The 24,453-nt window shown below is 42.3% G+C and overlaps 1 protein-coding gene across 4 annotated transcripts; it reads left to right on the top strand.

The window, feature by feature from the left end:
* Nucleotides 1-438: 438 nt before the first annotated feature.
* On the top strand, nucleotides 439-23,994 carry LOC147251154 (serine/threonine-protein phosphatase 2A 55 kDa regulatory subunit B gamma isoform). Of its 4 annotated transcripts, XM_086221622.1 has the most exons (14): nucleotides 439-732; nucleotides 1,279-1,375; nucleotides 2,313-2,457; nucleotides 2,584-2,727; nucleotides 3,127-3,463; nucleotides 6,466-6,622; nucleotides 12,679-12,776; nucleotides 14,051-14,216; nucleotides 15,272-15,384; nucleotides 17,082-17,259; nucleotides 17,965-18,129; nucleotides 18,757-18,926; nucleotides 21,347-21,438; nucleotides 22,028-23,994. In XM_086221622.1, the coding sequence occupies exons 6-14, from the start codon at nucleotides 6,541-6,543 to the stop codon at nucleotides 22,320-22,322; spliced, it is 1,359 nt and encodes a 452-aa protein (XP_086077748.1). In that variant the 5' UTR covers nucleotides 439-732; nucleotides 1,279-1,375; nucleotides 2,313-2,457; nucleotides 2,584-2,727; nucleotides 3,127-3,463; nucleotides 6,466-6,540; the 3' UTR covers nucleotides 22,323-23,994. The 4 variants fall into 4 exon arrangements, with proteins under 4 accessions (XP_086077748.1, XP_086077747.1, XP_086077749.1 ...); XM_086221621.1 differs by lacking the exon at nucleotides 2,313-2,457; XM_086221623.1 differs by lacking the exons at nucleotides 1,279-1,375; nucleotides 2,313-2,457.
* The last annotated feature ends 459 nt before the right edge of the window (nucleotides 23,995-24,453 follow it).

Genomic DNA, 24,453 nt, shown 5'->3' with positions numbered 1-24,453 from the left:
TTAAAATACATCCTGTTGCATGCTTTCCCCCCTGTGTCAAGCCATGAAGATCATTTCACTGGATATACAATTATTGTAGCATAGGAAGGGATACATGACAATCTTTATGCTTATAGCTGCAAGTCATATGTGTTGCAAATCTCACAATAGGGTTGTAAAATTTATTGCCAAGAAATGATCATTGTAAGTTTTGGTCCCTTCTGCACTGATTGCTAAAATTCAAATTGGCTGACAAAGCTGGTGCGAAAAGCAAAACATATAAAAGGTGAATATTTTTCTTCTACTCATGAATTCCATCCGTCCTATTTTCTATACCGCCTATTCGTGGGGGGGTCGCCCCAATGTCAGCTGGAGCCTATCCCAGCTGACATCGAGCAAGAGGCGGGGTTCACCCTGGACGGGTCCAGTCACGAAGTAATCAGAAGCAATTAGGGGCTCAGTATCTTGCCTAAGATACCCGAACATGGTCACCGGGTGCCGTGAGGATCGAACCACCGACCCTTCTGTTGCTAGACGACCACGCTTTCACTGAGCCATGTTGCCCTCTTCTCATGAATTAATTAGCCAATTAGGTTTTCGACTTTGCTTTATGAAGTTGCGGAAGTATGACGTTTTTGTTGAAAGAAGTATCAACTGGTTGTTAGCATATTAGCGTTAGCAGGCTGTGTGGCTAATATTGACCAGAGGTGGCAAAGGGACACACATTGGTGTGAAAAGCCCGACATGTAAAAGGTACTTTTTTCCCCCTTCATCTCATAGATTAATTAGTTAATTATATCTTTCCATTTTCATTACCAAGAAAAAAAAAGACACATTGTTTTTGTTGAATTGAGTATCAACCGTTTGCTAAATTATTAGCGTTAGCAAATGGCTGTTCAGCATAGTGGAACTGAGGGAGCAAAAGTTCCCTTTTTTCCTTTAGTAGAGGTACAGACAATTAAGTAAAAAAAAAAAAGTTAACAGACGTAACGTGTTGAAGTAAAAGTAAAAAAGTGGCACGGGCTCTGAAATTTGACGCATTTTGCGTTCAAGTATTCATATTAAATAGAAAAAGGAGTCATTTTGTCATAATAATGTGGAAGTATTGGGAAAAAAACAGCTAAAAAATGATATATTTCCTTTTCAAATATTTATATATGAAAAGCAATTTGTAACATATTTGACTTTTTCATTATATTTCTCACTAATATGGGTAAGCAAGCATAAAAATATTGAAAATAAATATTGAAAATAATGATTTTATGTCATCCAAACACTTTTCTAATCATGGTTTCTCAGTGGAACACCTGTGGTTAAGATTGTTTGGAGGTTCGATAAACATCCTCCTACCTCCAGCACTGGGTGAAACCTAGGAGTAAAAGCTGCTGGATCAGAGGTGAGTGTCAATTATCCAACCTAAAGCTGATTGACAGTCAATCTCCAGCATGACAACCACAGACACGCTTGCTCCCTGTATTACTATGTTTAACCTGTTTACAGTGATATGTAAAATGTCCCAAAGAGTACTGTAAGCAACTACATTTTAGTGGTATTTCTCACCTCACACCCTCTTTGCATGGGTGTAGTGGTGGTATAAAGGTCAGATGATCCTATAAACCTTCTGGGTTTATAGAATTAACCAGAGGGGGATTTTGGTGGCATATGGTTTGGAGAGAATAGGTGGAGGAGCGCAGGTAGAACAGCATGGGGAAACAGCAGGGGTGTTGTGGAGATCTTTGTGGTGGTGGATGTTAGGCTGGTGGGGGGCAGATAGAAGGGCAGCAATGGCAGTAGTGTGTGGAGCGTTGCCCATCACGGGTAACTTAGACAATGGGGGAGGGTGATGCCGGCAGTCTCGGAGTAAGTCAGATAAACAGCTCGTCTTGTTCCCTGCTGTGGGGGGGTTATGCCTCGTGGCAGAACGCCAACACCAGTGATGGCACCAACTGTTACTGGCAGCCGCTCACTCTCTGCTGCCACCTTGACTGAAGCCACTGTGCACAGGCTGGGGTCTAAATTTAAGTGTTAACTCAGTCTGGGGTTATTTCTGGTCCTTCATTATAGGACGAGTCTGTATGGTGACAGTTATTGCCACAGTTTGAATGAGGGTACTTTGATCACAATAGTAATTATTATCATTATTATTATTGTAACTACGTAGGAAGATAATATAAAATATTGATGATCTCTACCTTTCATTTATACTTCTTTATTGTTGTGAGTGAGTGGTTTCTTAAAGGTCTCTTTGATGGGTTGATTGTCCCCAGGTGAATTGTCTTATTGTCTCTGTCTCGCATTCAGTACTCACTGAAACCATGCTCTCCTTTTTTCAGTCATGCTTTCACCTGCCTCCTCATCTCCATCATCATTCTATCTCAGATGTAATAACCTGTGGTCAGTGGTCAGGCAGATCTTTGCTCCATGATGATTGGCTACGCTGTGGAGTAGGCAGAGCCTGGTTCAACGCATCACTAACACGTACTAGCAGTAGGACACATCCTCTCTCTCTCTCTCTCTCTCTCTCTCTCTCTCTCTCTCTCTCTCTCTCTCTCTCTCTCCTCCCCCTCTCTCTACCTCTCACTCTGCCTCTCATACATACGCCAGAGTGAAGACTGCAGCAGAACGCAGAGCTCGTATGATTTTCCTCCTCATACTGGAGCAGCTAAGAAACCCACTGAGGAGGATAGAGACGTGATTCATGGAAAATCAACAGAGGAGAACCTGACCCGCAAGCTGCTTAGTGTATCGGTGAGTTTGATTGTTCTGCTGTGTATTTGTGTGTGTGTGTGTCCATGCCTGTGAGTTTACTGCAGAAGCATCAGCACTGCAGATACAGCAGCCAGGGGCTCTGCTCATCCCTCTCTCCCCTCCCCCACTCCCCTCTTCATCACCTCCTCGTCTCTTGGAGCCTCCATATAGAAGAAGAGACATTTACTGAGGGCTGTGTGTGAGTGTGTGTGTAGTGTGTTTGCAAGACACCAGAATGGGTTTGGCCACACCTGGGCACAGCAGCATCACACTTTGCAAGAGGTGCGCTCAGATTTTTGGGCCTTATTAGTGATGCCAGCTGCAGTGAGGTACAAATCTTGTCACAACTGGTAGTTTAAAATTGTTGAAGCTGTTTTTCATGATTCCCCCTCTGTGCAGGTTGACCTCTGGCTCAGCAGTTGTGTGGACTCCTTCACCTACACCCACTCATCCATCCCCTTGGACCAGCCCATTCCCTCCCAACTTGCCCCTAATCTTAATCAAGGATAGGATGCCCGGCACTGCACCCCTGTGCTGAGGAGGTGTCGGCGGGCAGCAGTATGGGCGCTGTGCTGGCCGGCATCCTCACCACCCCCTCCACCACCGATCTGCCACCACCACGCTGCCCCCCCAAGAAGGGCGCTCCCCCCAGCCCTGCTGATGGGAGAAGACACTGACACAACCCCAACTCTCAACCACCGCGGCTTCCTTCCGGACCACAACTATGTGACTGAAGGTAAGCTAGCAGGTTTGTGTGTGTGTGTGTGTGTGTGTGTGTGTGTGTGTGTGTGTGTGTGTGTGTGTGTGTGTGCGTGCGTGTGTGCGCGTGTGCACGCGCGCATGTGTATATAAACGCATGTGTTATGGTTGTGTGTCAAAGTGTGTCACCATGTTTTTTTGGAGAATTTGTGACTGAATTTGTGTGTACAGACAAAAAACAACAGCAACATGACTGCCTCCTAATTTTCTTCAGTCTCTGTGTTGATCAGTATAGTGCTGTAGTGAAATGGAGTAAATTACTCGCCTCGCTGCATAATTAAAGTTCCCTCTCCTACTTCCCTCCTCTCACTCCACTTTCATTTATTGTTTTTGCCCTTTTCTCTTTTTGTATCAGTTTGTGCAATTGTTTAAACTCTTTGCTTCATGCAGCAGAGCTACCTTACTTCATGTTACTGCAGGGAAGAATTGATCTGCCCAGTATGTGTGCTGTATGTCAAAGACAGGCAGATATCACAATGTCTTAAGTTCTTCAAACATGTTCTTTTGTACTCATTGGACTGCTGTCAGATGGAATATATAATATATAATGCATCACATTTTTAGTATGGGGGAACATTAAAAAACACACACTTGCACACACGCTTGTGCACATACCATGTAAACAGGTGCACTCTGTTGATTTCATTAAACACATGGATTATAACCCTGGACAGCGTCTACCCCCTACACTTTGAGCTAATCTCAGTTACACAATTTATCTCACCTGCACACTAGCTTCTCTGTCCAACCTCCTGTCTGTCTGTCTCCCTTGTGTTTTTTTACACTCAGCTCATAGCTTGCCACGCCTCATAAACCAGAACGGGGGATTATTATTTAGAGGTCATTTGTGATTCTCATATCACTGCAGAGAGGGAATTATACATCCTGTAATATAATTTCCCTCACACAGGAGCATACACTGTAGTCAGGAGAGACCTGTAGGGCTGCCTGTTGATAGTGTAAATGTGTGTGTGTGTGTGTGTGTGTGTGTGTGTGTGTGTGTGTGTGTGTGCATTCAGCACATTGTATTGTTTAGAATGGTGTCTGTTCATGTCTTTGTGCGTCTGTCATCTCTTATACACGTATCCACGAGCAATATGTGTCTTTGTCCATTTCAGAAATGGATTTTTGATGAGTGAGTGGCAGAAAATCGGTCTTAACATCCATCGCTAACAATGCATTATTGCTATAGCAACAGTCCATGATAATAAACATGCTGCTTTTCATGCTTGGGCAATGTGACTGACAAGTTGTCTCCACCCACCAATAATGGCAGTATTAATTATTCCTCACATCTCAGGCAGAAGCAGATATTATTCAGGTTGAATTGCTGATGAACTCACAATAAGGTGGACACACACACACACTCAGACCGCTCCGCTGCTGGTCTGATAAGGTTGTGCAACACATTGACAGCAGCCTGCTGACAGATAGCTGCAGAGGAATAAGTAAATCAATCACTGATGGCCACAAAATCATCTTCTGTCCAAAATAAACAATATGATTCATAACCTGACTCTTCTTCTACATCTAATCCAACCCCCTCCACCTTTCCTTCACATTCATCCCATCCCCCGTCCTCCACCCCATTTCCATCCCCCACTCTCTCCTCCCTCCTTCTTTTTCCCCATCAGTCCTCTAATGCAACTCGCAGCATTGCCCAGTGCTGAAGTGGCATGTCTGCTAAACAATTAAACAATTATCCAACAGTGCACTAAAGGCTGCAGAAACACAATGTGCCTCTGTATGTGTGTGTTAGAGGAAAACTGAGGGTGGTAGATACTAAGAGAGAGAGAGAAAGAGAGCGAGGTGCATGTGATTATATGCTTGGATGTATTTTGGTAGCTCCCGTGTGTGTCCACCTCCTCATATTCTGCCCTTGTTGCATCCATATTCAGTTCTGTGTCTTTGAGCACACATTGTGTCTTTTTGTTTGCTCAGCTTTATGTATGGGTGTGTGTCTGCCTGCAAGTGTGTGTATATATGTGTGTGCGTGCGCATACATAATGGGGTGTCTGTAGATGTTGGTGTAGGGATTCCCCTGCCCTTTAACCCCACAGAAGAGAGACTTAACCTCCCTACCATACTGTCCCCCCTTCACTTCTTCTCTCATTTCTTACTAATTTTCTCCCCTATTTCTTCTTCAATACCTCCCGATCCTGAAATCTCCTGTCAGACTGGAGAGGCAGTGGTATTTGCTTGAAATACTCAAGACATCATAACCATTTGCGTATATTTTTTAACTTTTAAAGTCTTCTATGTAAATTCGGTGTGATTTAGTTGATTTATTATAATGAAAGCACATAAACTTTGCTATCATTGTGTGCCAGTGTTGTACAAAACAGCAGCATGTTACACTTAAATGGCCAAAGTAAAACCTTATTTTCAAATGAACAGAATGTCGTAACATAATGGATAATTCTTCAGTTTACAACCATATTTGACATTTTATTGTGGAAAAAGTCATTATTTTAAAAGAACGTTAAGTCTAGATAACTGTTAGTCGCAAACAATTTGTAAATGAGCTCCACCAGCTCTCATTTGGCTGGTCCTTCGCCAATTTCTGTCAGCAGTAGAGTGTTATCTGCATGTCTTGCGTCCTTCTCCTCCCCCTCTTCCTCCTCCTGCAGTAAACATAAAAAATATTCACCTGCAGAACCTTCATATTCAGATAAGAGGCCTGACTCTGTTCATGTAGCTGTTTATCTGTGTCCACCCTGCATGTCTTTCTCCCTTCTTGTCGAACCCCCAAAAAGACACATTATAGATACAGTATGATCATGAATACACCACCAGTCTGTTTGCTGTGGTGTGTACTCATGGCCAAATGTGGTAATGTAGTAACTCAGTCCCCACCCTAACTACTGCCCCCACCCCCCAACCCCTACCCTTGACCGGTCCCGCGTTACCTTCCTTACCCTCTGCTCCTCCCTGTTGCCCCCTGCTTCCCCTCCCCACCCATCCTTGCTCCTCTTGCAGGGCTGCTCCTGGCTATAGCCTGAAGAGCTCCGCCCATCCTGTCCACCCCTCTCCACCCTGGAGTCCTCCCCCAGGATGTTGAGCCCCATCCAGGTCCTGTGCTCCGACATCACTACTCTTTCTCTGGAGCCCGAGCCGTTTGCCTCTTACACTGAAGGTGTGTGCTCTATCGTCTTCTATACCCAAGGTCGTATCTATCTGTCGCACAGCTGCGCCACATGACCCCAGTCTGAGTGTGTGTGTGTGTGTGTGTGTGTGTGTGTGTGGTAGATGGGAGAGTATGTCTGGAAAGAGTGCGTGCTATTTAAGTAAAAAGTTTGAATCAGGTGAATTCTCACGAGTATTAGAAATATATTTCACTTTGTCTCTGTCTCATCTTTTTTGTGCGTGTCTATTTCTGTGCCTGCCTGGTTATTTTTATCTCAGACTGTGTGCCTCAGTGCGATGAAGAATGTGTGTGCCTGTGATTGATTTCTTTAAATAGTTTGACCAGACGATGTGCTGTCACCTCCTTATTCCTCTCTTATCGCAGATTGAGGCGTATACACACACACACACACACACACACACACACACACACACACACACACACACACACACACACACACACACACTGACTCGTTAAACCTCTAAACACACCACTCCACTGCAAGTTCATAGAAATATAACATTAACACTCACATGTAAAAAAAGAAAAAAAAAGAAATAGGCAAAATGAAAAAAGGAGTTATAATTATAGGATTACACATCAGTATTTATGAGGCATCCACACATAATCTTTCAATATTGTTGGGAGTTGGAATGAGTGTAAACCCGTTAAGCTCCTAATCTTTTTTTATGTCGCAGACAGACTGACAAATCTCTTGGAAATACTGTGTAAGATTATTATTTTTTTAATCAGAAATAATTTAAGCTTTGAGAAATCTTGCTGCCAGAAGATTTCTTTGCAGGTATGCAAAGCAGGATCACAAGTGTCTTTCACAACTCCTGCAGCTGCCTTGGTTTGTGTTTGTTTCTATGACCATTAGGCTCACACCAGCTCTGCTCTGTTGTGTTGTTGTGTGTTTGGAGAAATGGTAGATTCCCTGCTGTGCTGGCCTTAAATCACTCCGCTCCGCACATGTGCACTCCTAACACAATCACATGCAGCAGTTTTTTTCCCCCAGATAACTCGCAAACTGCAGGACAGGGATCAATTTATCGTCTCCCTCTGGCAGCATCTCTCCTCGTCTCCTCCTTTCTCTCTCTCCGGTCATTTATTTCTCTGCTGGGTAATTGAGTATACACACTTGTGCACACGTACACAAGAAATGCGGGGCGCCTGTGCTGCAGCACACACTTGCTAGCACATGTACACAGATCTCCTGCTGAGCGGCGGCTTGTCCTCACATTTAAGGAGAGTGTGTTTTTGGCTGGGCTATAATGGCCAATGTTTACCCAAACCTAAGATATCTATAATTGGGTCTGCAGGATGTCTGCTCCCCTCTCTGTCACTATTGCAGACCTTAACAAAAAAAAAAGGAACCCCCTCCTTTCCACCACGTTCACCACCAACCCCATCTTCCCTACAAACCTTTGCTTTTCTCATTTTTTACATCTCATCCCTGCACTTGCTTTCTTCTTTTTGCAACACAAAATAGTTTGTATCATCTAAATAATTTTCACTGATATGCAGTTTATAATTCAATAAAGCAAAGAATGAGATGATGTTTTAATAAATTACCTAACAAATTATGCTAGAGCTAATGCACACTCTGTTCATCTCTTTGATAGGTGTATCACCACCACAGTGAATTCAGTTGTATGTCATCTGTTCGTCACATGAGCCTGTGTCTGTTTCCCTGGGTTCATTCATGTGTATTGCATGTATGGGGGTATGAACTTGAAGTCACACTGTGCTCCCCCCTGCTCCTGCCGCATGGCAATGAGTCAGCCAGGCCTGCTGATGCTAATGGACATTCTGTGGGAGGCAGACACAGCTAGCTTACTATAACACTCACAGTTCTACACTGTGAGACTTAAAGCTTGACAGCCGTGCACACAGCCGCATAGATGTCATATTTTACATCACTGCACTGACTTTTGGAAGAGAGTTGAAGTGCTTGTGATGATACTTGTTTTTGTAATAGGGATGGACAATGAATCAAATGGGATTTTCGTCTACAAATTTGGTTTCTAACTATTGTTAAAGCAAGATAATCCAGGTAAAACTATGACTGTATTGCATCCCCATTTGAAACAGTGTTCTTATTTTGTGCTTGAATGACACAAGTACAGCTGTCAGCCAACATGAAATGAATTAATTCAGCTGAAGCATGATGTTTGTTTCTCATGATTTCAGATCCATTCATCCATTTTCCTCCGCTTATCCTGTTAAGGGTCGCGGGGGGGCTGGAGCCTATCCCAGTGGCTTTCGGGAGAGAGACAGGGGTCGCCAGTCCATCGCAGTGCCAACATATATAGACAGACGACCATTCACACTCACAGCCACACCTACAGTCAATTTAGAGTATCAATCAGCCTCGTCCCCTCTTGATGTCTTCGGACTGTGGGAGGAAGCTGGAGTACCAGAGAGAACCCACGCAGGAACAGGGAGAACATGCAGACTCCACGCAGAAAGATCCCGTGCCCAAGCTGGGACTCAAACCCGGAACCTTCTTGCTGTGAGGCAACAGTGCTAACAATTGCACCACCGTGCCACCCATGATTTCAGATATGGACCAGAACTTGGGGTGGCATGGTGGTGCAGTGGTTCCCCTCACAGCAAAACGGTTCAGGGTTCCCTGGCTCCAGCACAGGATCTTTCTGTGTGGAGGTTGCATGGTCTTCCTGTACCTGTGTGGGTTCTCTCGAGGTACTCCAGCTTCCTCCCACAGTCCAAAGACATCAAGAGGGGACGAGGCTGATTGATACTCTAAATTGACCGTAGGTGTGACTGTGAGTGTGAATGGTTGTCTGTCTATATGTGTTGGTCCTGCGATGGCCTGGCGACCTGTCCAGGGTGAACCCCACCTCTCACCCAAAGGCTGCTGGGATAGGCTCCAGCCCCCCCACGACACTCAGCAGGATAAGTGGTTGAAAATGGATGGATGGATTTTACTTGTAATTGAAGAGACTTATTTTGCTCTGGTTGTACTCTTAGCAGCGGGTTGAATCAGAATACTTCACATTAATATACTACCACAATACTTCCCCTGCAATAATAATTGTATCATGATACTGCAATTCTTTGATAATCTACAGTATATGTAGGAAAAAACTATCATAGCCTACGTCATAACATCTCTGTTCCTAAAGATGAAAAAATGGCCATAGATTGGAAAAAAGAAGGAATTGAATGTTTGACAACTGAAATCAAAACATTGTACAACACAAATTCAGAACCATAACTTGTCAAAATTATGAAGGAAGAATCTGCTCATAGCAACAGTTGTTTTAATTAAAATGATCAATGTTTATTACCAGTGTTTTAATATTGTATGAAGGACGAGATACTGCGGTTTGTCATATTTTGTTCCACCAGTAATTGCCATCAGATTGTGTTTTTGATTGACAGATTAGTTTTGTTTGCGTAGACATGTATATGTGAGGCACAAACAAACGAGAAACCCTGTAAATGGAGGTGTTGAGAAACAGAACAGAATGAGAGGAACATGTGCTCCATATTTTATTCAGCTGTAGCATGTGTGTGTGCTGCTCTTATGGGTTTGCTTAGCTTAGCTCTTTTCACATTTGTAAGGGAGTACACACACACACACACACCACACACACATACAATAGTGTCAAGCACAAAAATCTGCTCTTGATCAGTATTTCACCACCTGCATACATGTAAATTGGACTGCATTTGTAGGGGCTCATGTTCATATGAAACTCAGTGAGTGTGTGTGTGTGTGTGTGTGTGTGTGCGCGTGCATGCGTGCGTGTGAGCGTGTGTGTGAGATTAATTTGGTAAACTGTGTTTATACTGTCTCCTGCTACTAATTCACCATTGTTTGTGGAAAAAACTGCAGCAGCATAATTATTTTATCACCTTTCTTTTTCCTGTGAGAACTGAATTTTTCAATCCCACTTCCTCCTCCACTGGAGGGCCATATACGGCTAACCATTTTGAGTACTTCTGCTACTGGTTGGCTTAGCCTGTTACCACGGCAACCCCTTCTCACCGAACTACCCTCCACCCTCACTTCCCTCCACCTCTTGTTCCGTCCTCTACCACCACCAGCATCAACATCACCACTACTATGTGTACACTAACATACAGCCAGGCAGCAGTGAGCCATGGGGGAGGGATGAGACAGAATATGGAGAGAAAATCACAAAGAAAATGAGAGTGACATGGGGGAAAACAGAGATATCAGAGAACAAGGGAAAATAAAATGAGTAGATGGAGGAGGAAGATAGAGAAGTAGAGGAACACAGAGGCACTGCAGCAACTGATAGGTCACGAGACAGAGCAATCACAATTGTAAAGGAGGAAAAAAAGAACGTAAGATCCTCTGATACATGGAGATGTGAGAGGATGAATATGGTTGTGTTGTGGCAGACGGTGAAGCAGCCTCCCTTCATCATAAAATCTGTCTCTCTCAAGGCTGCCACAAAATAGGCAAGGCTGCAGCTTTGAATCTCTTTGACTCTGTAAATGCGCTCTCCATGCTCTATTTTTATGACAGTCAATGCTTATTGAAACCCGTTTTCTTTTCTATCAAAACTGAGCTCAGTGGACTCTTTTGTTGAAGCCCTGGTGAGATTCAATGTGAAAAATGAGGCGTTTGGCAGTTCAAAGCTCTTGCTATAAAAAAACTTTTGTGCTCTGGAGACATCTAGATGAAATGCACAGTCTTATAACTGTTGTGTAAAATACAACTGGAACATAGCTGATGCTATCTTCGAAATAATTTCAAAACAGGTAGCTTTCTAAACTTCTTATCTTAGTGTGATGATAATTCTTATCCTGATATTACATGTTAATTTTACTGCAGTCTTGTCGTCTGACACCATTACAGGGTCAGTAAGTTTGAATTTTAGGGTTTGTTTGTGTTTTTATAGCTTATATTTAAAGATTGTACAATATATTTTAGTTTTCAGGAACTGTAAAAATCTCTAGTTTGTATGTTGCATCAGGCACCATACAATGCAGCAAGTGTGGTAACTTCCTTGACCTCTTCCAGCTACGTTAGTGGCCAAATAAAAGGAACCTGTTAAAAGATAAAGCTTTAGAATACGAAGTTGACTGTAATATATGACTAAGAATATCCAGTCAACACAGAAGTAACAGCCATCATCATCATCATCACCAGCAGCTGTCTGTCCTTAACACGCGCTTTGTAAGTGTGAAGACTTGGCAGATTTGACATTTCACAATCGAACTGAATGTTCACTTCACTTCTGTTAGCAAATTAACTGGACTTGTTTTCTCAAAAAAACATGGAAATTTTGGAGCTTAGAACCCTGAGCATAGGAACTAGTATCGCTAATTTGAAGGTAACTTTTTATGGCTTCAAATTTTCAAGTATATGGCTGCTTTTCTTTCCATGGAACCATTGTGATTTTTTTCTGCCTCCATCCAGAGCAGCTCTGCTTCAATATGATACAACCTTGATTGAGGAGGAAGTGAGAGGGAGGATAAGTAGGCAGAGGCACAAGGATGAGTTTCCATTCAAATAGCATCAAGGCTTCAGATGTGACATTGTGTATTGTCAGATAGAATGTGCAGTGTGGCACAGGAAGCCCCCCCAAAACACTGACTCAGTAAACACCAAGTGTTTAATAATGTGCTTACTCCCCATGTGACAGTGTCTTACTGAGTCACAGTGCGTTGGTGTTCAGGGACATGATCACAAATATGCAAATGAATGTATTGAAAACTCGTATTGAATCACAAATGCACATAAACTCTTTCTAAGAGATCATGGACTACAAACACACACAATGAACTCAAGTGACACTTATGTGTGTGTCACTGCATGTGTCATAGTGGAACGCACCTGTGACTAATGTGAGTCAGTGGATGTGTGTGTGATTTTTCCAATGGGTCTGTTGCAGAATATTGTTAACGCTGACCATTTTCAAGATAATTCATATATTTGAATCAACTCGCATGTAAATGTGTTGGTCAATTAGCTAATGAGTACTCTCTTTCTTTCCTCTTGTGCTATGTCTCCCTCTCTCTCTCTCTCTCTCTCTCTCCCACCCCCCCCCTTCTCTCCACAGCTGATATCATCTCCACTGTTGAGTTCAACCACACAGGAGAGCTCCTGGCCACAGGGGACAAGGGGGGCCGAGTGGTCATCTTTCAGAGGGAACCTGAGGTAGACACACATACATGCATGCGCGCACACACACACACGTGCACGCGCGCCTGAAAAATACCCGAGCTGTAACAGCAGTGATCAACAAGCGTGGCTGCCCTCCAGCTACAGTCCAGATTGATTGATAAAGAGTTGACACTCGTGCTGTATCAGAGAGTGTGTCATTACCACTGAGTCTGAACCACGTTTCTTTCGAACATCAAGGTGACTCAGACCCCTGAGAATTAAATGGCTCTGGTATTGCAGAAACACTCAATAGAATATTCCTCCACACAGCAGACATCCTCCATACAGGATTTATACAATCATGCTGAGTCTGCCCTAGTCTGCACCAGTCTGCACAGGTTCAGGCCAGGTGGAGGGACAAATGTATGAGAGTGTGTGAGAACGGATTCCTCCCGATGTGAATCAGAGCATATCAGACATGTTTGAGATTTTTCAAGTGGACTGTTGACACAGTCGAGAGGTGCTATGTCCCCAATCTGGGATACATACAGTTATGTGAGGAATACGCCATACAAACTGTAGTATTCTCTCAAAATCCTCTATCAAAAATAAATCGGTGTTTTGTGATGTTTTTCATCCACATTCTGAGAAGACGCGCTCTATAAAATTGTTACAGTTTAAGATAGTCAGCCATCTGTGAAGGTGGAGGGGGTAAACAGCAGGAGGTTCAACATTTCACAGCAGTTCATGAAAAAGTTTGCGTACCAATTAAGTAGTTAAATTATGACCAACCCACCGTGACTGTAAACTGTCAGCCTGTGAAAGCAGAGGATGCCAATCTATGCTGTTAACCTATGTTATTATCTCTCCCGCCATATCTGTTGCATCTAGCAATAGCATACATTGCCAGCGTGTGATGCTACTCACCCACAACACCCTCCACAGTTCTTAGAGACCATACTCAACATGTGTATCCCTCCACGACTTCACCCAAATGCGCTTTCTTCGCTTCTTCTTTTTGGCGAGGATAGTTGCACATTTCAAAACAGCTACTAGCTTTCTCATCTAACTCTTGTTCTTGTGAGTGCTTTTGTAATAGTTTGGCTTATTCAGTCAGCTTCAGTTGGAGTGACAAGTCACAAGTTCATCTCTGATTGCAAATTTGGGGCTGTGCTTACATTTCTGATCCGCAGCTTTTCAGTCACTGTAAAGATTCTGCTGAAACCAGTCATTTAATCTTTACTCCCAATCTTTTTATAACCTGTTTGCATTTACTTTGTCCGGAGTGTCTCAAATTCCCACACCTTTCCTGTCTTTTCTTTCTACAGAGTAAATCTGAGCCATTCTCCCAGGGAGAGTACAATGTCTACAGCACTTTCCAGAGCCACGAGCCCGAGTTCGACTACCTTAAGAGTTTGGAAATCGAGGAGAAGATCAATAAGATCCGATGGCTCCCTCAGCAGAATGCTGCCCATTTTCTTCTCTCCACCAATGGTGAGTCCCTCAAAGGAACCAGGATGATGCAGAGGTGGGAAGGTTCATATTTTGTGTGACACATTTTATTGTTGTAGCATTCATGCTCTACTTTGTCAGTATAAAAAGATAATCATCTGTGGTTTGTAAAATATGGCATTACACCAGCTCTGATGTCTCTGTTACCATGGTTTCTCTGTTAATAGGCTTGTGACAGAGTGAAGGGCATTAAAATGGATTAAGGGAATTGAGCTCACTTTTGAATTTGAGTTACAAAACCGAAGTAGATTTCCCCTCAGATAAAGAGATTTATGAAGTTTGAAATGTGGGCTTTTCCTTGAGTGCCGTGTGACATTTCCGTACCGTAGGATGTGAGTTTGCCCGCTATAATGAGAGGTCCCATCATTAGTTTACTGTCTGAATTTATGGCTATATTGCAAGATCTATAGATTTTCCCTGAGCGCACAGTTATTGATTTATTTAAGTACTGTATTATTTATGATTGAGGGTATGGAAAATGTAAGTCCTGCCTCAGCAGCTAGGAAATGCTGCTGCAGCTGGAGTGCTTGCTGTCATTTTTTTCACATTTTAACAGAGACCATAGGTGTGGCTGTGAGTGTGAATGGTTGTCTGTCTGTATGTGTTGACCCTGCGATGGACTGGTGACCTGTCCAGGGTGAACCCCACCTCTTGCCAGAAGGCTGCTGGGATAGGCTCCAGCCCCTCCTGTAACCCTTAACAGGACAAGCGGTAGAAAATGGATGGATGGATTTTAAGAGAGAGAGAGAGAGAGAGAGGGAGAGAGAGACCTGTTTCTTGTCAGTCTGCTCATTTAGAGTTTCAGAGTCCAAGTTGTCTTTCAGAATTGACAGGTTTGAGTGCAGTGGATTGTCTTGTCTTTTTATTCAAGTGCCTGGGTTGTCTTGTCTTCATAGTGAAATTGAATTCTATATTTAGTTTAATCACATCTATCCTGATATCTTCATGGAATGTATCATTATTAATATTTGTTTGTTGCACTTCCAAATAATTTTTATTGTTATCTGATTGAATTGTTTTGTCTTGTTGTGTCCCAGATAAGACAATTAAGTTGTGGAAGGTGAGTGAAAGAGACAAACGGCCAGAGGGATACAACCTTAAGGATGAGGAGGGTCGCATCAAGGACATCTCTACTGTCACCTCTCTACAGGTATCTATCTATCTATCTATCTATCTATCTATCTGTCTGTCTGTCTGTCTGTCTATAAGGGGTGCAATGAAATAGTCAACTCACGAAACGATACAAAATATGAAACAGGGCTCACAATACAAAATACTCACAAGGCAAAATAAAGATTAAAGAAAATCAGAAATGCAAACATCAAATATTCGTTATTTTCTTCCTCAATATGCAGACATACAAGTTATTGCGGTGTCTACAAAATGCTGTTTGCTTTGAAAAAACAAAATATTTGTATTTTTTGCCTTATTTATACTACAGTGCAGTCGAATCTAGATCTATAATGTCTGACCTCAGTGAACTGTAATATTTAGCTTTCAACAGGTGCATATTCTTCTATCATGCTAGTCGTGCTCGCCGCAGTCTTCGGTGTTCTGTACCGACATAGTTTGCACTCGTTTTTTGTTTTATCCACAACCGTCTCACCGTTGCCTTGTCTTTTACATGGGAAGCCAAAATAAGTCCACGCAACCGATTTGTTTGATGAAGGAGCATTCGCTACTTGTTCGACACCGTCTTCCTCCATTTTGAAATAATTGTTTCGCTGCTGCTTCTTCTCCTCTCACGCTGCTACAAAGTTCTTCTTCTCCCTGTAATATTTGTATACAGTAGGCGAGAGGGTAAAAAATCATCAGTGTTAGTGGTGTGCGCCGCCGCTTCGCATTGTTGGTTTTTTTACATTGATTTTTATTTTGTGCATCTTTGAAGTGTTTTTCATCATTTTTTATTTCTTGAAATTTCATGACGTGAAATTTCGTAACATCCCTATCTATCTATCTATCTGTCTATCTGTCTATCTGTCTGTCTGTGTCAAAGTATGTATGCATGTATCTATCTATCCATCAGTCTGTGTCACTGTCTTGAGTATCTACTCTTTTGTTCTATGTATCTTCAATATCAAATCTTTTTTTCTATCTATCTATCCAGTCTTTCTTCCATTCTTTCTCTCCGCATACTCTGTCTTCAGTCCTGTAGTTATCTATAATGGAGAAGGCTGGGCTACATAACTGGGTCAGTAGGTACAGATGTGTTTACATGTGCAAAAATGGGTCAAGAGCACACAGATATGTGTGTGCATGTGTGAGTGTGTGGGGGTGGAGAAACCCAATACTCCAGCTGTAGAGAACAACAAGACAACATATGCACTTGATCTAAATGAGCTTGAGTGTGTGCACGGGGATTTTTGGCAATCAACAACATTGGTGTGCGCATGATTGTCTGTCTGGATAGAGGTTCGAGTGTGAATGAAAGCTTGTGTGTGTGTGTGTGTGTGTGTGTGTGTGTGTGTGTGCGCGCGCGCATGTGTGTGTGCTTGCGTGTGTGCTTGTGCGTGTGTGTGCATGTGTGGTAGTCCCACTGTCCTGCAAACAAATATAGAAGCATATTAAAGCATTCTACAAAAAATTTTAGTCGTGTATCTACAAAGAATTTGTGTGGTTATTCCAAATGAGCTTTACGAATTGATGCACTAAATCAGCACTTGAAATAACTATCAAATAATTTCATCTGGGCTCTGCCATGAAATGTATTATTTCAAAGGAAAGAGAGGCTCATTAAATATTAATTAATGATACTATAAAGCAATTTAAATGGAATCTGCCGTCTTTTACCATTTTTTTCTCCTAATCAGTTACACAGGGTGTTTAATGGCTCCTTCTGTCTGTAAGGTGCCGGTGCTGAAGCCGATGGACCTGATGGTGGAGGTGAGCCCACGGCGAGTGTTTGCCAACGCCCACACCTACCATGTCAACTCCATTTCCGTCAACTCCGACTATGAAACCTACATGTCAGCTGACGACCTGAGGATCAACCTCTGGCATCTGGACATCACTGACCGCAGCTTTAGTATCTTTTTTGGGTTATAGTATGCATGTAGATGTATGGGTGTGTGAGTGTGAACACATACAAAAATACACATGAAGTAGGACTTAATTTATTCACAGATACAGATGATTAATGCATATATTACCACATAACATGCTCACACACACACCACCACCCCCTGCTGCAAATCCCACTTAAATGTATAAAGAAATGCACAAAGACACAGTGTTGGGGGAGGGGAATATTATTCTTGAGTAGGGAAAATGTAGCTTAATGAATAATTCAAAGGCAGCATAAATATTTCAGCCCCTCTCAGAGTTTAAAACCCGCTCGATAGGACACAGCGCAGTAACATTCCTGACCCAGACAGGATTTATAACATTCCAATTTATCTGAATATGGAATTGTCTTTCTCCAAGCAATCCCCTCAGAGTATGTTTATATTGGTTTTGCTTTATTTCTGCTGTAAATTATTTACAAATTGTGCTGGTTGTGTTTACATTTACATACACTTTCTCTATGTAAGATTATTGGGCCCAGGCGGATTTCCACGTGAATTCCAAATACAATCTAATTAGTTTCTCAGGGAGTCAGTAAGGGAGTTAAATCAATAAAAGGATGAATCTATGAATGAATGAGTGTGAACAAACACAACTCTAGACTTCAGCCAGACTGAGGAAGCTGATTCTCTTTGTTGTTTCCCTGAGCAACACCACTTTCTCTCAGACATTGTGGACATTAAACCTGCCAACATGGAGGATCTGACTGAGGTGATCACAGCAGCTGAGTTTCACCCACATCACTGTAACTTGTTTGTCTACAGCAGCAGCAAAGGCACCCTGCGCCTCTGTGACATGAGGGAAGCAGCGCTGTGTGACAGGCACTCCAAATGTGAGTAAACCTGCTGAGCACCAGGGTGAGATCTTTTCTCTGTGAGTGTCCTTGAAAAGTATTCCAACATCAGATGCTGGTGGCTCTCCATATTTTAGCCAATGAAGATAAACCATTTTTAAGGTTTACATCCTTCTTTTTCGTCAGCATGAACAAAAAAAAAAAAGCTTTTGATTTTAGGTTTTTAAGATTTCTGATCCATCATAGTGAGCATTTATTATTATTACATTTATTTAGTCTGCTTACTGATTAAAAAAAACAAAAAAAAAGAACCTTCTTCTTGGTCTGTTCCAACCTCCTGCCATGTAATGATCTTCAACCTGAAACTTGTATTTTCCTTTATGTAAATGATTGCAGGTAAAAGGATTTTGATTTCACCAGAGTGGCGGAGTACCATATTGTCCTTTTAGGAAAATGTTATCATTATTTAACACAATAGTATTTGTGCATTGAAGTCATCTACACATAGATTACATATTTATTATAACTGCATTCATTACTTGACACCTGTCTGTCCTCATGTGGGGGGATGCAGTCACAGAGAACTCTCCACACACCCCTCCTTTATGCCCTATGCACTCTGCTCAAAACCTCTCACCCCCTTCCTCTCTCCCTCACCTTCTCCAGTGTTCGAGGAGCCGGAGGACCCCAGCGCTCGCTCCTTCTTCTCCGAAATCATTTCCTCTGTGTCTGATGTCAAGTTCAGCCACAGCGGGCGCTACCTGCTCACCAGAGACTACCTGACTGCAAAGGTGTGGGACCTCAACATGGAGAGCAAGCCCCTTGAGACGTACCAGGTGTGTCACTACCTATATGTGTGGAGCAGGAAGAAGTGTTACAATCCAAAAACATCTGAGTGAATATTTTTATCACATGATTTTCCCCACTAGAGGTGCTCTGATGATTCTTTTTTGTTTTGCTTGTCTTCTAGAAGGCAGGGTTCCTTACACAGCTAATGTGAAGACTTATTATCACAGTGTTTTTTAGAATTGTCGGCAACTACATACTCTGAAAAATAAGGGATTACATTGCAAGAGAAACACAGAAGTTACTGCTGCACAACCTGAAAGGGGTTTTTATTTAGCAATGTTTCACACTAAGTTGATCTTGAGTTTAGCTTTGTCTGCTGTTTTTTGCTCCAAATAGCCAACTTTATGACAGTTTCAAATGAGGGACAATACTTCAAGTCTTGAAATAGATTTTTTGCTTCCTTACCTGCTTTCTTACATTAATAGTATTTCATTTAATTTATCATTAACGTATGTACTGTTAACAGGCTCTACATCCTAAACATACAAGGTAAAGAGTTTGTAATGGACATGTATTATGTATACAGTAATATGATGGAGTCATAGAAGTAATAGGGGTTGAGTTCCTGCAGCAGTTTCCTCATTGCTGCTTAGATCGATTTAGAGCTCCATCAAAGAACAAAAACTCTGTTTCAAAGCAAAATGATGTAACCACCATGTAAGCATTCACTTTGTCTCTGATTAAAGTCACCACAGTGTCCTCCAAACTGGTAGGTGACTAATTGCCTGATCGACGCACGCTATGGAACCCTTCATGAAAAAATCCAGCGCTTGATGCGAAAATTAATTATGGGTGGGAGGTTATCACTTTGAATCACAGTACTTATGAATGATTACATTTTTCTCAAACCCCTTTAAGGGTAATTGGATCGATTACTTGCCAGAAAATGAACCCCCGTGTGGATGCATCTCTGATCAATAGGAGACGTAAGCACAAATAGACCATTATCATTATGCCGTTTATATGGAATGAGTCATTACTCTGTAAACCTAATGTGTTGCAAAGTAATACAGGATGTTTCAGAAAAGACCTGCGTTGTTCAATCTGTTCTGAACAGATGACGAGTGTTTTTTCTTTATGTAACACTTCTTTACTCAGTGTGTCTACAAAGGAATGTGTAAAGCCACTTGTGTTTACAGTTGGCCACGCTTTCTACTGTAAATGCGACTCCATTTTTTTTGCTGTGTGTTTTGTGTTGCTGCCAAGGGCATGTGAGGAAACAGGTGTGTGTTTGTGTGTGTCTGTGTGTCTGTCTGACATGTCAGGACCTATGAGGCTGCTGGGAGTGGGAGGCTTCAAGATGCACTGGAGCTATTTACAGGCTCTGAAGGAGGGGATACCTTACACACTGCCTGACACCTAGATCTGCAATGCAGCATGGAGAAGGAGGGAGAAAGAGAGGGGGGGAGGGAGGGAAAGAGGAGTGAGGGGTTGGCTGGGAGTGTGAGGACAGTCTGATTACGGGCAGAGAGAAGAATGAGGAGTTTAGAAAGGGGGTGAGTGTGGGGAGAAATCACAAGGGAGACACAAAGGACAAATCTCTAGTTTTCATCAATTTAAATCTTCCTCTTGGAACATAAAAATGTAATCCCCGTGGAATCAGGTACCTTACATGCAGACTTGAAAATAAAATAAATAAATAAATGAACGATATATTCAACTCCAGCTGACACTGTATCAGTTTACCCCCTACAAAAAGAGCCACAGGGGAAACCAAACTGTCACCGGGTTTGATGTACAACCATGAGCTGACCTCAGCTTGACCGTCTATTGATTGAGAGGCAACTGGTGACTGCTGACGTTATGCAGATTGGGAAAACAGGAAGCTTAATGTGTGGCGGCTGGAGAAGGTGTAGGTTTCTACTCCTTGCATCACACAGTGCTGACGAAGGCAGGTTGAATAAAAGCACAAGGGAAAAAAAGAGTTATTAGTTGGTGATTATGCGTGTGTGTTTGTGTGTGTGTGTGTGTGCGTGCGTGCGCGCATTCGTGCGTGTGTGTGTGTGCGTGCGCGCATTCGTGCGTGTGTGCATGCATGCGTGTGTGTGTGTGTGTCTATTACCATGCCCTTGGTGTGTGATAATAGAGAGTTTGATGCTAATGGATTTACTCATAATGGAAACGCAGTTCAGATTAAAATACTCCTGGTCCTCATATTGCTGAGGGCTGATGTTGTGTCTTTCTTAGTGTTGCCTGAGGGAAGGTTTGTCTTACAACCTGTCCACTTTTTATGTGTTTCATCAATGTTGAGCATAGTGTGTGTGTGTGTTTTTCTCCTAAATCTTCTATTTGTTGTACACACACAGTGAGTATCTAAGTGAGGTAACTACACAGGAGATTTATTTATAACCACATCTGTGTATGTGTGTGTGTGCGCGTGCGTGCATGTGTTTATGTATTTCTCTAGGTTCATGATTACCTCCGCAGTAAGTTGTGCTCCCTTTACGAAAACGACTGCATCTTTGACAAGTTTGAGTGTGCCTGGAACGGTTCGGACAGGTGCGCATGTGTCTTTTTATATTCTTAATACTCAAATATTTTGAGGGAGAACCAGTAAACAAATATGCATATACCTTCTTGGGTTGTTTATGGGTTGATGGTTAAAGGGTGAGTTCAGCTTCACAACTTAACAGGATTTTCTACTTCCATCTGATAGGTTTTTGCCGTACTGATCTGCTGTACAGCCTTACTCCAGCTGCACTGGAAACGTCACACCCCTAAGCATAACCACAGTTTGCAACATTAAGTAAATTGTGTGTGATGGGAACAGTCTAGTGCTTCATATTTCACACTCCAAAGCAATAGGGGGCAGCATTAATCAGAAGGCTGAGTAATATACCCTTTGTTTTTAAAGAATTTCTAACTTGATTAGCACGAGCGGAGAATGCAACTCAGTGCATCAGTCCTATTTACAACCCAAACTCACCTCAGGAGTTTTGTTAGTGACTGAAACAGTAAATTCGCTGATACAAGGAATGGAAATGAGTTTCCTCTCCTGAGCTGCTGCTTCCTCGCTGCTACAGTCTGAGAGATGTCGAACGGTAGATTAAGATAGATCAAGACTGTGTCCTCTTCTTCTTCCATTCAGCGTTATCATGACCGGAGCCTACAACAACTTCTTCCGCATGTTCGACCGGAACACCAAGCGCGACGTGACCCTTGAGGCATCCAGAGAGAGCAGCAAACCCAGAGCCGTTCTTAAACCTCGCAGAGTCTGTGCCGCTGGAGGAAAGCGCCGGAAGGATGACATCAGCGTGGACAGCCTGGATTTCACAAAGAAGATCCTCCACACAGCCTGGCACCCGACAGAGAACATAATCGCCATCGCTGCCACCAACAACCTGTACATCTTCCAAGACAAACTCAACTCTGAGATGCATTAATGAACAGATGTCACTGATGGATACGTACAAGTTTACACACAACTATGCCAGAATGTACACATCCACACAGACACATAGTCTCACACACCAAGAATATGCCTAGAGAGGCAGGAAGGCAAACACACACATACACTCACAAACACATACATGATGAGACAACAGATTTAGGTCTACTCATTGATAAATTCCCTCACCTCCTCCCCAGCCTCCCAGAACTGAGAGCACCAAGAGAGGGCTAGAGAGGGAACAGGCTGGATTACGCAATGGGTCAGATTATGGATTGCAACATTGTCCGAACTGCGGATTTCCTGATTGTGAACCTCTGGATTTTGCTTGATGGTGTGTTGATTACTACAGCTCAGCTTCTGAGGGATATTAATTCCCCCAGACTTGAGAGACATTTACATGTTCGTCCTCTTTTTTTTTGTTTTGTTATTCTTTAGCCTCTTTTTTCTCCACCTCCTCGTCTCTGTATTTGGACATTTGTGCGCTGAGCAAAGCCTATTCTTATCCCTTGCCCACTGTTTTGTGTAACAAAACCCTTTGTGTCTACCACAGCAGTGATGAAAAATGGGGTGTTTATGTAACTGGCTCTTTGTTTTCAGATCAACGTCCCCATTTTTTGTTTTTGTACCTTGTTTAATGATCTTAATAATGATGGTGAATATGATGACAAATAATGAAATGTGTGATGTGCAAGGATGAACTCGGGACCCTCCCCTTAACCTAAGTGCACCTCTGAACTCTGTGTTTCAGGGGAAAATATTAACAACCGTGCAGTCCTTCTGATAGGGCTCACACACACATACACACACACACACACGTCTGCTCTAGGCGGTGTGTTTCAGTCGTGTCTCTACTGTAAAAGGCTGTCCGAAATCGTATTGCGGATTCTGCTGCGTCATGTGCTACTTAAATACAACTCAAATCAAGCAAAAAATATAAAAAGTGAACATAATTTCAACAATCAAGCAAAAAGATGCTGCATGTTACACAGATTTAGCCTAGGTGTTTATAAATTGACTGATTGACTGACTTGGCTGCCTTCTTACCCATTTAGACCCAGCTGTATAAAGGCTTCAGGGGCCCGGGGCCCCTTGCAGCACGAGTAACCATAGATGACCGAGCTCTCCTAACTTTATTTGTGTCCTCGGACAATGAAGCATGTTTACCAGTGTTCGGTTCATACACTTACATGTACATTTTGAATGAAGCCGTTAAGTTTCCACTCTGTGAAACTGAGAATAGAGGAATGGAGAATGTTTCTGAATATTGTTGTACTCTAAAAGAAAAAAAAAATCAAAGGGCCTAAATGGTGTCTGTATATACCAACTTTTTTGACATGTGAGGTTTTGTTTTTTTTATTCCATAAATGGACTGTGGATCATCCGTGTTGATGATCGCCTCCAAAGCTACAGCAGAGAGATGGTACTTGTATCTCTTCAGCCTTCCTCACAGATTACTTTGCTGATGTGCAGAATCTTTTATTTTTAGAGAAGTTTATTCTTTTATTTCTTATTTTTGAAACACCTGACAGTTTTTTCTCCACGTCTTGACTAAACTAATGCTGATTCACATATTTTTGTGTTAATGTATGTTGATGACAAAATTGTCAAATGGACAGTTATAAATAATGTTAATATGTTTTTTTCTGAATAAACATTTCAGCAAAATTGCATCCAATGGCTGTAGAGCTGTTTTTTTTTTTTATGTGACTACATAACCTGTTAGACGCCATTATTTTAATGTTCCTGCTTTATAGCTTCAATATAAACGGGTCTTTAACGGGTGATCATTACGATCAGTACAGGGACATTAAGGAGTCATGTGATCTGAGGCTCCATCTGGTGTTGACTTTTTGGTACTACATCTGAAGATGAAAGTCCGTCACATGTCGCAAAGCTTTCTTAACATTTTCTGTCACTTCCATTTAAATCATGTAAGATTTCATGCCTCCTTTTAGGGTTGCCAAGTTGCATATTTTAGCAAAAATGTTTAAGGCACTGCACAACAAACGAGGGAAGCGGAACCTGCAGGCCACATTTTGAAGGAGAGCAAATAGAATCCACGGACCTAAAAAATGGTCTGCAGTTTAAAGTATTCCTTCATTTGATGCGGCAGCAATTTTTTT

Source organism: Aulostomus chinensis, chromosome 13 (genome assembly GCF_037954235.1).
Source record: "Aulostomus chinensis isolate RoL2024-O1b breed Wild chromosome 13, RoL_Achi_v1.0, whole genome shotgun sequence".
Classification (NCBI taxonomy): Eukaryota; Metazoa; Chordata; class Actinopteri; order Syngnathiformes; family Aulostomidae; genus Aulostomus; species Aulostomus chinensis.
The sequence above is the reverse complement of the archived record's forward strand: the minus strand, read 5'-3'. Positions and strand labels throughout refer to the sequence as shown.

What these genes read in the sequence shown, in the direction of transcription:
- LOC147251154 (XM_086221623.1), top strand. Translation starts at nt 6,541, where the DNA reads ATGTTGAGCCCCATCCAGGTCCTGTGCTCCGACATCACTACTCTTTCT. An exon ending in TCTTTCAGAGGGAACCTGAG is followed by an intron (nt 12,777 to 14,050) that starts GTAGACACACAT and finishes TTCTTTCTACAG; the next exon opens with AGTAAATCTGAGCCATTCTC. An exon ending in GTGTGACAGGCACTCCAAAT is followed by an intron (nt 18,130 to 18,756) that starts GTGAGTAAACCT and finishes CACCTTCTCCAG; the next exon opens with TGTTCGAGGAGCCGGAGGAC.